The sequence below is a fragment of the Chrysochloris asiatica genome, unplaced genomic scaffold, assembly GCF_000296735.1.
Source record: "Chrysochloris asiatica unplaced genomic scaffold, ChrAsi1.0 scaffold00079, whole genome shotgun sequence".
In the NCBI taxonomy this organism is placed as follows: Eukaryota; Metazoa; Chordata; class Mammalia; order Afrosoricida; family Chrysochloridae; genus Chrysochloris; species Chrysochloris asiatica.
The window spans coordinates 12,449,097-12,462,109 of record NW_006408597.1 but is presented as its reverse complement, the minus strand read 5'-3'; the positions used below and the strand labels follow the sequence as shown (position 1 = coordinate 12,462,109).

Here is a 13,013-nt window from a genome sequence, read left to right as displayed (position 1 = left end):
CAAAGGAGAGAGAAAAGCACACAATGATAAGGAAGGATGAGTGGCACACAGGAGGGCAGCAGGAGCCAGGGAGATCAGGAGAGGTAAGAAGGCTGAGTAGAGAAAGGCCTGGGCTCTCTCGCCTTTGGGGCCACCGCCAGAGCAACAACAACTCAGCCAGTTACGTGATCTTTCTATTTACCCAGAGCTACATTTTGCCCTGACACTCTGCTCTGGGAGGTGCTAGCAGAAGGCACCAGGCAAGGACCGGGCTGGAAGGTGGACAAGGACTGTGCTGGACCCCTTGGCTGTCCACCATTACATAGGAGAATGGAGACCCCCAATATATCCACTCATTTCAATTTCACTCTGCCACCCAACTTTGGCAAGCGTCCCACGGACCTGGCACTGAGCGTCATCCTGGTGATCATGCTGTTCATCGTCATGATATCGCTGGGCTGCACCATGGAGGTCAGCAAGATCAAACAGCACTTCTGGAAGCCTAAGGGGCTGGCCATTGCCCTGGTAGCACAGTATGGCATCATGCCCTTCACTGCCTTTTCACTAGGCAAGCTCTTCAAACTGAACAACATTGAGATGCTGGCCATCCTGATCTGTGGCTGCTCGCCTGGGGGAAACCTGTCCAACATCTTCAGTCTGGCTGCCAAGGGTGACATGAACCTCAGGTAGGACTGAGGTTAAGCCAGGAGAGAGAGTGAGTGGGGGCTGGCTGGATGCTGTGGGGGTAGCATTTATTGGGGGATATGGGTGCTAGGGTACATCTTAGTTTAAGCACCAAGCCAAAGAAGCCAAGCTGATCTGGAGACACCAGTACACCTCCTCATTCACCCCCACCCTGCCTCACCCTCCACTCACCCCCACCCTCCTACCCTCAACCTCCTATCCCCCCCACCAAGGTGGACCCAGGGAGGCAGAAAGATTGCCTTGCAGGATTGCTCATTTAAACCACAATGGACTCTGGAGCACTATATTGTTGGGAGGGTGTTGTTGTTTTTTCAATTGCTGTTGAGTGGATTCCAACTCATGGTGACCCCTGGTGTGCTGATTAGAACTGTTCCATAGGGTTTCAGTGCCATGCTCTTCCAGAAGCAGACTGCCAGGGCTTTCTACCAAGGCACCTAAAGTGTGGATTAGAACCACCACCCTTTTGAGAGAAGTTGAGCACTTAGCAATTTGTACCACCAGGGACTCCTCTAGAGCACTGTATCAGCCTACAATGATGGACAGGTTGTCTGCTTTGTTGTTAGGTGCTGTCCCAACTCATAACGACCCCCACGCACAACAGAATGAAACACTGCCCAGGCCTGCACCAGCCTCATGATTGTTACACTTGAGCTCATTGTTGCTGCCACTGTGTCAGCCCATCTCTTTGGAAGTCTTCTTTTTCTCTGACTCTCCACTTTACCAAGCATGGTATACTTCTCCAGGGACTGGTCCCTTCTGATAATATGTCCTAAGTATGGTTATGAATCGGGCTGCTAACCTCAGGGTCAGCAGTTCAAAACTACCAACTGTTCTGTGGGAGAAAGATGAGGCTTTCTGCTCCCATAAAGATTTACAGCCTCAGAAACACTGTGCAGAGTCACTATAAGTAGGAATCGACTCTACAGCACATAACAACAACAACATATTGCTTCTAAGGAACATTCTGGCTGTACTTCTTCCAACATAGATGTCTTTGTTCCTCTGGCAGTCCATGGTAATTTCAATATTCTTCTCCAACACCATAATTCAAATGCATCTTCTAGGGTCTTCCTTATTCATTGACCATACTTGGTACATTCCATGTTCCAATAGATGTTTGCAGTTGTTTCTCCTCATTTTAAGTTGTGCTTCTTCAACAATTGAAGGTCCCAAAAACTTTACTCCAGTCGTGTCATCACAGTCAAGCCTACTTTGAGGAGGCAGCTTTTCCTCAGTCATATTTTGAATACCTCCCAACACGAGGAACTCATCTTCTGGCAATATATCTGACAATATTCTATTCATGCTGTTTCATCGTCCAGCACTATACCTGACAATGTTCACTACTATTCATAAAATTTTCAGTGGTTAAGCATTCATAAGTAGCCTGCCTCCCCTTCTTCCTAGTCTGTCCACTGAAATCTGTCCACCATGGGTGACTCTGCTGGTAATCAAAATACCAGTGACATACCTTGCAGCATCACAGCAACACTTAAGCCACCACAGTACGACAAGCTGACAGACAAATGGTGGTGATCTAAAAAGGGATACAGAATAGTTTAAAACCTCTTCAGGGAAATTAAGGTGCCTCTGAACCAAATGAACACCTGCAATAAGCTTTGTCCATGTGGCCAAATAAAAGACCTAGAGCTGGCTTTGCAGCAGCAAAGATCTTGATTAGATCAATCAAAGCAACCAAGTCCATTGTCATCAAGTTGATTCTGATGCTCAGATGTCTGCAAAGCAAAGCAAGAATTTCCAAAGAGCCTCCAAATTACCCAGGCACTGGTGATGTCTGCCTCTTAGCTTCATCCATCCTCCCAGCTGATGCAGAAACACTCCCAAAGGAAGATACACCTAGAAGCTTTAGGAGTGTCCTCAGCACTCACCCAAGTTATGCTGGGGCCCCTCCTCAGCCACACTGCTATGTAGAAGACCAGCAGCATGCCCCACCCAAAGCATTAGGAGCAGCAGTAGTGAAGGTTTGCTCTGTGGGAAGCCAGCATCCAGGGACTGGTTAAGCTGGATCCTTCCAAGTAGGTGGGACTCTGGTTTTGAAAGCCTCCAGAGTAGGCTTCAGACATTTCTCCAGTGCCAGCAGCAGCCTGAGCTGAGGTGGAATACAGCTTTGGTGTAAGCCTCATGTCTCCACCCAATTTCCTCTGGTTTGGTGTTTAGTGAAGCTGCTATTCAATGACATTCCACTAGAGAGTCCATAGATTTGTGTCTGTCAGAATTCTGCCCCTAGTTGAACTTTACTAAGAAAACAAACCAATAAAAGAAACTCCTCCTAGTGATGCAAAAGGAAGCCTGGGCCAATTTTTCAGTGAAAGAATGAGAGTTTGGGTTTACCAGGACCCAGAATCAAAGAGGCTTCAGGTTCTCTATCTATCAGTTCTTACTGAGGCCATCAATGGAATCCCCGGGTGGTTCCAATAGTTAACATATTCAGCTGCTAACTAAACAGTTAGAGCCTTGAGTCTCCCCAAAGTTGCCTCATAAGAAAGACTTAGTAATTACAGATGAAAACTCAGCCATTGAAAACCTATGGAGCACAGTTCTACTCTGACGTACATGGATGGGGTCATGGTGAGTCAGCGTCAACCCCATGGCAATTGGTGTGTGAAGTGATCAATGGGAAGAAAGGCACTAACAGGGAACTTGACTTGCACAGTCTCCCATAGAAACACATTTCAATGTTTAATCACCTCACTATCAGGAAAAGGAGCTCTGATAGCATAGTGGTTATGAATCAGGCTGTGAACCGCAAGGTCAGCAGTTCAAAACTACCAGTTGCTCCATGGGAGAAAAATGAGGCTTTCTGCTCCCGTAAAGATTTATAGCCTTGGAAACCCTGTTCAGCATCGCTATGGGTTGGAACCGTCTCAACAGCACTTAACAAAACAACAATCAGGAAAAAGCCTAGGAAACAGGGTCACTATGAGTTGGAACCAACTCCATGACACTTAACAGCAAGAATCAGGAAATTCTTCCTGCTAATCCAAAGGTGATACTAACAGCTTGCACTCAACTACTAACATAATAGTTGGCAGTTTGAACTCATGCAACAGCATCTCAAAAACAAGTCCTGATGATCTGCTTCTGGAAAGCTTACAGTCAAGAAAACCCTCTGGAACAATTCTACCCTGTAACACCTCGGGTCACTGGGAGTCAGAATCGACTCAGTGGCAACAGGTTTGGTTTAAGGATATTTTGTTTGTTCATTTATTTATCTAATTCAAATCCTTCCTGCTGCAAAGCAAGCCCTAGGCCTCTGGACAAGATTTATTGCAGCCTCTGTTTATGTCACAAGAAACTCAGAGCACAATATACTAGTGTAGGCTGGACAAAGCTTCTGTCTGCTATATATATGGTCGTCATACTTCAGAACCAACTGGACGACAGATAACATCAACAGAGGAGGTTGCAGGAAGTGGAGTGTCAGTGGAGGATGTTCTGGGGGCTCTGTGTTCTACAGACGAAGCAGAGCAGTCTGGGACAGAGTAAAGGACAAATGGGGAGTCTTGAATTGTCAGTGACCAGATGTTGCAGGCTCATCAGTTAGTAGGTGCTAATGAGATCTCTAATCAGCCACTGGGGTTGAGCCTCAGGGATGCTGAAGTATGACCATGGGGTTCCTCTACTTGGTCTCCTTGTCCAGGAACCTTGGAATCATCACTACTTTCAAGGCCCCACAGGGGGTCATGCTCTACTTGGCACAGCCACCTCCTGCTATAAAGTCCAGTGCATATCCAACCATGTGCACAGACCATATTGGCAGAACTTGTATTTCATCATCTACCAGTATGAGCTGCCAGGAGTTGAATTCCAAACGGAGTTCATCTGGGACTGCTTGCTACATGTATTATCTTAATGGTAATGATACTGAATTTTGTTGTTGTTGTTAAGTGCCGTCGATACTGAATTGTTGTTGTTAGGTGCCATCGAGTCGGTACCAACCCATAGTGACCTTATGCACAGCAGAACGAAACACTGCCCAATCCGGGACCTTCCTCACTACTGTTGCCACGCTTGAGTCCATCGATGCTGCCACTTGGCCAATCCATCTCGTTGGAGGTCTTCTTCTTTTTCTCTGACCCTTCACCTTACCAAACATGATAACCTTCTCCAATGACTGGTCCCTCCTGACAATATGTGACAAGTATGAGAGATGAACTTTGGCAATCTTGACCTCCAAGGAGTACTCTGGCTACACTTCTTCCAAAATGGGTCTATTGGTTCTTTTGACAGCCCATGGCACTTTCAATATTCTCCTCCAACACCATAACTCAAAAGCATTAATTCTTCTATGGTCTTCCTTATTCACTGTCCAGCTTTCGCATGCATATGAGGTTATTGAAAATACCATGGCTTGGGTCAGATGCCCCTTAGTTCTCAAGCTGACATCTTTGCTCTTCAACACTTTAAAAAGGTCTTGTGCAGGACATTTGCCTAATGCAAAACGTCATTTGATTTCTTGACTGCTGCTTCCATAATTGTTGATAGTTGATCCAAGAAGAATGAAGTCCTTGACAACTTCAATATTTTCTCGACTGATATGAATGTTGTTTATTGGTCCAGTGAGTGGTAAGGATTTTTGTTTTCTTGACATTGAAATGTAATCCATACTGAAGGCTGTGCTCTTTGATCTTCATCAGTAAGTGTTTTAAGTCCTCACTGTGCAAAACACGTTACCTGGATGAATTCATTTCATTTTTTAAATTCATTTAACCCTCATAAACACCCTGTGACTAGCTTCATTTTTTAAATGAGGAGACTGAACTTAAAACAAAAAACAACACTGCTACTTAGTCAATTCTAACTCATAACTGTAAGGTCAATTTTAACCTAAGACAGAATAGAACTGCCCCATAAGATTTGCAAGGCTGTAATTTTTATGGAGGGCTGATGTGGTGCTGTGGGTTACTGCACGGGATTGCAGTCAATTTGAAACACAAGATCAGCTGTTCAAGCTCACCAACTGCTCATTGGAAACTCTATACAGAGTCCAGGACCCTGTATAGGGTTTCCAAGGAACAGTCTCTGGAGCCACCCAGATCATGGTGCTCAGAAGCACAACAGAGTTGCTATGGGTCGGAACTGGCTCGATAACATTTAACAACAACACTTTTTATAGAAGCTGACTATCACATCTTTCTCCTATGGAATAGCTGGTAGGTTTGATCGTTTTGATTAGCAGCCAAGTGTTTAACTGCTGTGCCATGAAGGCTCACCCTGAATGAGCCACATTAAGGTTAGTAAATGTGTCCAAGATCTGGGTGGCTCCAGAGACTGCATTTGCTCACATATGACAAGCAAGTGAGATGACTGGAGGCTGATAGTCCACCCAGGCCACAGCACAGCCCCTAGGAGCAAGGCAGACTCCCTCAACTCAGCAACTGGTACCATCTGAGAGCTGCCAGAGCTTCCTGTTGCCCAAGACAAGGTAAAATGTCCATTTTTATGTGAAATCTCTGAAGTTTTTAGTATTGACAACTCATTCAAAACATTTTTTAATGCTGTGTAAGCCAAGAGGTCCCTGGATGGTGCAAATAGTTTGTTCTCAACTACTAATGCAGAAGCACCACAAAAGAAAGGTCTGGTATATATATGAGTTCTGACTCACAGCGACCCTGTATAGGATTTCCAAGAAGCAGCTGGTGAGTTTGAAATGCCGCCTTGTGGTTCAAACCAACCTTGCAGTCCAGTATTTATCCTACAGCGCCACACCAGGATATGTGTGTGTGTGTGTGTGTGTGTGTGTGTGTGTGTGTGTCCTTTCCCTGACCACTTGAGTAACAGCCAGACCCACACTGTTACCATGGAACAAGTTCCAATCTCCAGAGTTAGAGTTTAGAAAAATCACCTCCCACCCCTACCTCTCATGGTAAGTTGGGGATCTCAACAGTAACAGATACCAGCAAATCCCAAGATGGGTGCTCCTGGCCAGCCACCAGCCACTTGGTACTCCAGGCCAGAGAGGCCCCTGAGTGTGAGGGAGAGGTCCCCAGAAATCTAGGAGCAGGGTTCCCACTCACCACCCACCTGAGCAGACTAGACAAGGCACACCAAGTCCCAGAGCAAATTCCAAAATTCCTGACATATCAGGCCAAAGTAAACATGAGCCTCTGCTCAAGGACACCAAAACAAGCACACACTTGTAGGTGACTTTTCACCTAAGAAATCAATAGCTAGCACTGAAGCTCCCTATCCGACCTTCTCCATCTCAATACTGCACCTTCTGCCTCAAAGTAGTACATACTGAAATGTGGTATCGAGTCAATTCCAACTCATAGCAACCCTATATAGCAACCCTAAAACATGGGACTTCCTAGGCAGTAAACTACAGGAGGTGCAGTGGGTAAAACACTCAGCTGTTAACCAAAAGGCCGGTAGTTCAAACCCACCAGCCACTCCAAAGGAGAAAGAAGCAAAGATGCAGCAGTCTGCTTCCAAAAAGATTGTAGCCTTGGAAACTCTATGGAGCAATATACTCTATTCTATAGGGTCACCAAGAGTAAGATTCAGCTCAAGAGCTGTGGGTTTGGGATACATATAGAACCCTTTGCCTTCAAGTAGATTCTGACGAATAGTGACCCTATAGGACAGAGTAGAACTGCTCCATAGGGTTTTTAAAGCTGTAAAGCTTTACATGTTTTGACCACTGAGCTACCAGCATTCCTTGCTCTCTTTATATACATATATTGTTGTTGTTGTTGTTGTTAGATGTAGTTGACTTGGTTCCAACTCATAGCAACCCTACGCACAACAGAACAAAACACTGTCCCGTGCTGCACCATTCTCACAATCGTTACGCTTGAGCCCATTGTTGCTGCCACTGTGCCAATCCATCTCATTGGGAGTCCTCCTCATTTTGCTGTATGATGACCTTCTCCAGAGACTGGTCCCTCTTGATAATATATCCAAAGTACGATAGATGAAGTCTCACCATACTGTCTTCTAAGGAACATCCTGGCTGTACTTCTTCCAATGTACATTTATTTGTTCCTCTGGAAGTCCGTGATACTTTTAATGTTTTTCTCCAGCACCATAGTTCAAAAGCATCAATTCCTCTATGATCTTCCTTATTCGTTGTCCAACTTTCACATGCACATGAGGTTATTGAAAATATCATGGTTTGGGTCAGATGAATTTTAGTCCTCAAACTGCCAAGAAGTCTTGTGCAGCAGATTTGCCTAATACAATACATCATTTGCTTTCTTGACAATTGCTTCCATGAGTGTTGATTATGGATCCAAGCAAAATGAAGTCCTTGACAAAATGAAGTCTTCAATCTTTTCTCCATTTACCATGATGTTATTTATTGGTCCAGTGGTAAGGATTTTTATTTGTTTTCCATTGAGGTGTAGCCCACACTGAAAGCTGTACCTTAAATCTTCATCAGTAAGTATTTTAAGTCCTCTTTGCTTCCAACAAGCAAAGTTGTAGCATCTGCATATCGCAGGTTGTTAATGAGTCTTCCTTTAATTCTAATGCTGTATTCTTCTTCATGTAATTAACAAAAATTACGGTTGTATGCCGTGAAGTCAGTTCTTACTCATAGCAACCCTGTATAGGGTTTCCGAGGTTGTACATCTTTATGGGAACAGAAAGCCTCATTTTTCTCCTGAAGAGCAGCCGATAGGCTCAAACCACTGACCTTGGGGTTTGCAGTCCAGTGTTTATCCTCTAAAGACACCACATTCTCATTTATATTTGTTGTTGTTGCAGTTGTTAAATACCACCGAGTCGGTTGCTACCCATAGGTTTCCAAGGAACCGCTGATAGGTTTGAACCACTAACCTTGCAGTTAACAGTTCTGTGCTTATCAAACTACATACCAGAATTTACAAATAGATAGATAGAGAGAGAGAGACAGTTTCCACTTAAAACCAAATGGCCAGAGTCATTCATGAACTGTTTATAACTACAAAAAAAGCCTGAACAGGGAATGTGGAGTGGGACAGGCAGACTAAAAAGAAAATCGGCCAAAAATTAAATCCTGAGTTACATCACAATGACCAACAGTGGCAAAACATGAAATTTCTCAGGAAAAAGAGTGAAAAGGGAAGCCCATCTCCTGATCACATCTACATGGAGGCGATCAGAAAGCATAAAAAATACCAAAATACACACCCATCTAAGTATTAAGGCCACAGATAACTCGTGAAAATGCCCAAAACACCGAAGCAAATGACCTTATCAGCACATGTCCAGAAATGAAATAAAATGACTGAGGCAAATGAGTTAGAAGTAGATCTACACTCCATACTAGAAGATAGGCAGGCTTTGAAAATGCCTGAGAAGAAATTCAGAAAAATGATTATAAAATGTATCAAAACACTATACAGTGGAGTTAAGAAAAATAAGGAAGAAGTCAGGAAAACACTACAGGAACAATCAAATAAGATAGGTACAGCACTGGAAACAATTGAAACTCTGCAGAAAGAGGTCCAAATGATTAATAATAGACCATCAGAAATGGACAATACACTGAAAGGGCAAAGGAGTAGAACTGAAGAGACAGAAGCCCGAACTAGTGAGCTGGAAAATAAATCTCTCAACATGACTAAGATAGAAGAGCAAGCACAAAAAAGGATTTAAAAAATCTGAAGAAGGCCTAAAATTCATGTTGGACAACATGAAGAGGAATAACTTAAGAACTATCTGCATTCCAGAGCAGGAAGAATCACCCAAGTCCACAGAGGAGACAGTTGAAGAGCTTATGGAAGAAAAATTTTCCTAACATCCTGAAAAGTGAAAAGAAAAGCATTTAAGAAGGTCAACGAACCCCAGGAAGGATAGACCCTAAAAGACAATCACCAAGACATATCATAATCAAGCTCTCCAAAATCAAAGATAAGGACAGAATCCTGAAAGCAGCTAGGGAAAAGAGAAGTGTGACATACAAAAGCAATCAAATCAGATTAAGCTCGGATCGCTCAACAGAAAGCATTCAGGCAAGAAGGCAATGGGGAGACATATATAAAACCCTGAAAGAAAAAAACTGTCACCCAAGAATCATCTACCCAACAAAGCTGTCAATCAAATACGATCGTGTAATCAAAAAATTCCAGGGTAAACAGAAGCTAAGGGATTTTTCCAAAGCCAGCATGGCTATGAAAAACATACTAAAGGGAGTTCTGTGGACTGAGAATCAACAAGAATAACCAGAGAATGACGTACGTGGCAGCATCACCACCCTAAACTCAATCAACAAATGGAAGAGTCAAAAACAGAATAAAATGATAAAAACAGAGGATCTGGGAGGTCAGTCTATGATCAAAACAATTACAGTGTGAAAGAAGGTAAACAAACACAGAGGAACAGAGATCAAGGTGGTGGGAAGATCAGGTAGATTACAGGATAAAATAGACTGTCTTAAATGGATGGAAGAATTAATTGAATATAAGGTAACCACAACAATGGGGTTGGAGTGTGGGGTTTAATTTGGGTGTTGGGGAGGGTAATACAAGAAAGAGGACAAGGTGGAAGAACAAGAGAGATAGGGGAACACTGAGACAAGTTTGCATGTCCTAAGTGGGACTGAGGTAAATAGTGATGCATGCTCAACCTTGGAACAAAAAGGCTCTGGGATACAGGGATCTAGGTATAGCTTGAAGAGGGTAAATAATACTAAAATGCTTGACTTGCCTACTATTGTAAAATAGACATTTGAGTGGGATAGAAAGGAAAGTTGGGAAACATGATTAGAGAAAACTTGTAAGCCCATCTTCAGCCTATAACTGATTGTAATACGTAAAAGGGGTTCTACAACTTGCCCAGTGAAATTGGCCTTGTATAGGACCTTAGGTGAAATACTGAGTCCCATCCAGAACCTTATGAGGTGGGACATTCTCACTAGAAAGGACAAGCAGACCAGCCCAGAACAGCTACAGTGACAGAAGATACATCTTCAAAGAAAGATTATCAGGAGAAAAAAAAAAAAAAAAAATGTCAGCATGACTGGCTACTACAAGTATAAGCAAGCTGTTTGCCAGGAAGCCATCAAGGCTAGCAATCAAGTTTCTTCAGAACAAACTCCCCTCTAAGACTGAAACTCAAAGGGAACACACAAACAAGCATGTAAGCTTGCTGGCAACCACATTGCTCTACTGGTGAGTGGAAGAGGAGGAAAGGCAGCAATGAAGAAATGGGCTGAGTTCAACCACAGTCCATTGACTCCTGTTGACCTAGAGATGAGAGAGAGAAGAGGAAGTTCTGGTTGGCCCAAAGTGTGGTGAGACCAGAGGACACTTGAGCACATGGACAAGGACTTAGCCACAGAGAGCTAGAGCTAAAGTGAAGCATCCAGCTGATATGAAGTGAGAGGAAATGCACAAGAACCTGACCTACACTCAGAAAGGTGGTTACTCTAAATACCAACAGAGAGGGAAAGAGTCTTCACATCAAGTATCAATGCTACCTCTGTACACAGGATAGATAGGGATGGGCAACTTAGATATTGGCTGCCTCAAATGAGAGGTGATAAAGGCACAAAGTGACTGGCTTACAAAGTGTCAAGAGGGAGTTTAGTTTAAGAGTGTGGGGGAAAAGAAAGGGTCCCCATTAAATAGATTTCATCTTGTCTAGATGGGTCTGGTAAAAAGAGATAGGGATAAGATTCATATGATTCAATAGTGAATAATTATTATCATGACTAATTGCAACTGTCACAATTGTAAAGGTAGGAGTTTTGTAACAAAACAGAGGAATCCAGAAACAGAGGACCCTGGGACCATTAAGGGAGAAGCGTACAAGCAGAATTTGGGACCTTATCCAGAGAAATAGGGATGCCAGAGATGGAGGCAGAGATGGGGGCATGGAGAGGGGGAGCATCAGGTGGCCAGGAGGTCGACTTGCAGAATGTGCTCTTTGGAGATGTAAATTATTATATATGCCTGAGTGTTTTTTTGTTTTTTGAAAAAAGGTAAAGTTGATAGAGAGAAATATTGTTAACTGATGGTACATGGAGGGAATTATCATCATCATAATGAAACAAGGTGTATGATTTGTTGAATGCAAAACTGATGATCTGCCCTATAAACTTTCACTCAATCCACAATAAAAAAAAAACAAGATGAAGGCCACTAGAATATTGTCAGATATAGTGCCAGAAGATGAGCCCCTCAGATTGGAAGGCACTCAAAATACAACAGTGAAAGAGCTTCCTCCTCGAAGTAGAGTTGACCATGAGATGTGAATGGAATAAAGCTATTGGGACCTTCATCTGATGTCAGGGCACAACTCAAAATGAAGAGAAACAGCTAAAAAATATCCATTAGTAATCAAAAAATGGAATTCATGAGGTAAAAATCTAGGAAAACTAGAGCTTGTCAAAAACGAAATCAACCATATGAACATCGATATCCTAGGCATTAGTGAGCTGAAATTGACTGGTATTGGCCATTTGAAATCTGACAATCACATGGATTACTGTGCTGCGCATGATACATTGAAGAGGAATGGCGTTGCATTCATCATCAAAAAGAACGTATCAAGATCTGTCATGGAGTACAACACTGTCTGTGATAGGATAATATCTATACACTTACAAGGAAAACCAGTTAATACCACTATTATTCAAATTTATGCACCAACCACTAAACTCAGCGATGATGAAACTGAAGAATTTGGTAGAATTCTTCAGTCTGAAATTGATCAAGCATGCAATAAAGGTGTATTGATAATCACTGGTGATTGGAATGCAAAGGTTGGAAACAAAGAGGAATGATGAGTAGTTGGAAAATATAGCCTTGGTAATAAACGATGCTGGAGATCACATGATAGAATTTTACAAGACCAACTACTTCATTGCAAATACCTTTTTCAACAACATAAAAGATTACTATATACATGAACCTTACTAGATGGAATATACAGAAATGAAATTGACTACATTAGTGGAAAGAGACAGTGGGAAAAAGGCACCATCAGCAGCAGCAGCCAAAACAAGGACAGGGGAAGACTGTGAAACAGACCATCAATTGCTCATATGCAAATTCAGACTGAAGCTGAAGAAAATTAAAACAAGTCCACAAGAGCTAAAATATGACCTTAAACATATCCCACCTAAATTTAGAGATCATCTAAAGAACATTATACACTAAAGACCAAATACCAGAAGAGTTGTGGGATGACATCGAGAACATCATACAGGAAGAAAGCAAAAGGTCATTAAGAAGACAAGAAATAAGGAAAAGATAAAAATGGATGTCACAAGAGACTTTGAAACTTGCTCTCCAGCATAGAGATGCTAAAGCACCTGGAAGAAATGAGGAGATAAAAGAGCTGAATAGAAAATATCAAAGGTCAGCTCAAGAAGACAA

General features: G+C 42.7%; 1 protein-coding gene across 1 annotated transcript in view; it reads left to right on the top strand.

Annotated features, from left to right (window-relative positions):
- Positions 1–306: 306 nt before the first annotated feature.
- The window catches only part of SLC10A1 (solute carrier family 10 (sodium/bile acid cotransporter), member 1), a 67,298-nt gene continuing 54,591 nt past the window's right edge, over positions 307–13,013 (top strand). The window contains exon 1 of the mRNA XM_006865617.1: positions 307–665. Within this exon, the coding sequence (XP_006865679.1) occupies positions 310–665 (356 nt within the window). The 5' untranslated portion in view covers positions 307–309. The remainder of the gene's footprint in view (positions 666–13,013) is intronic.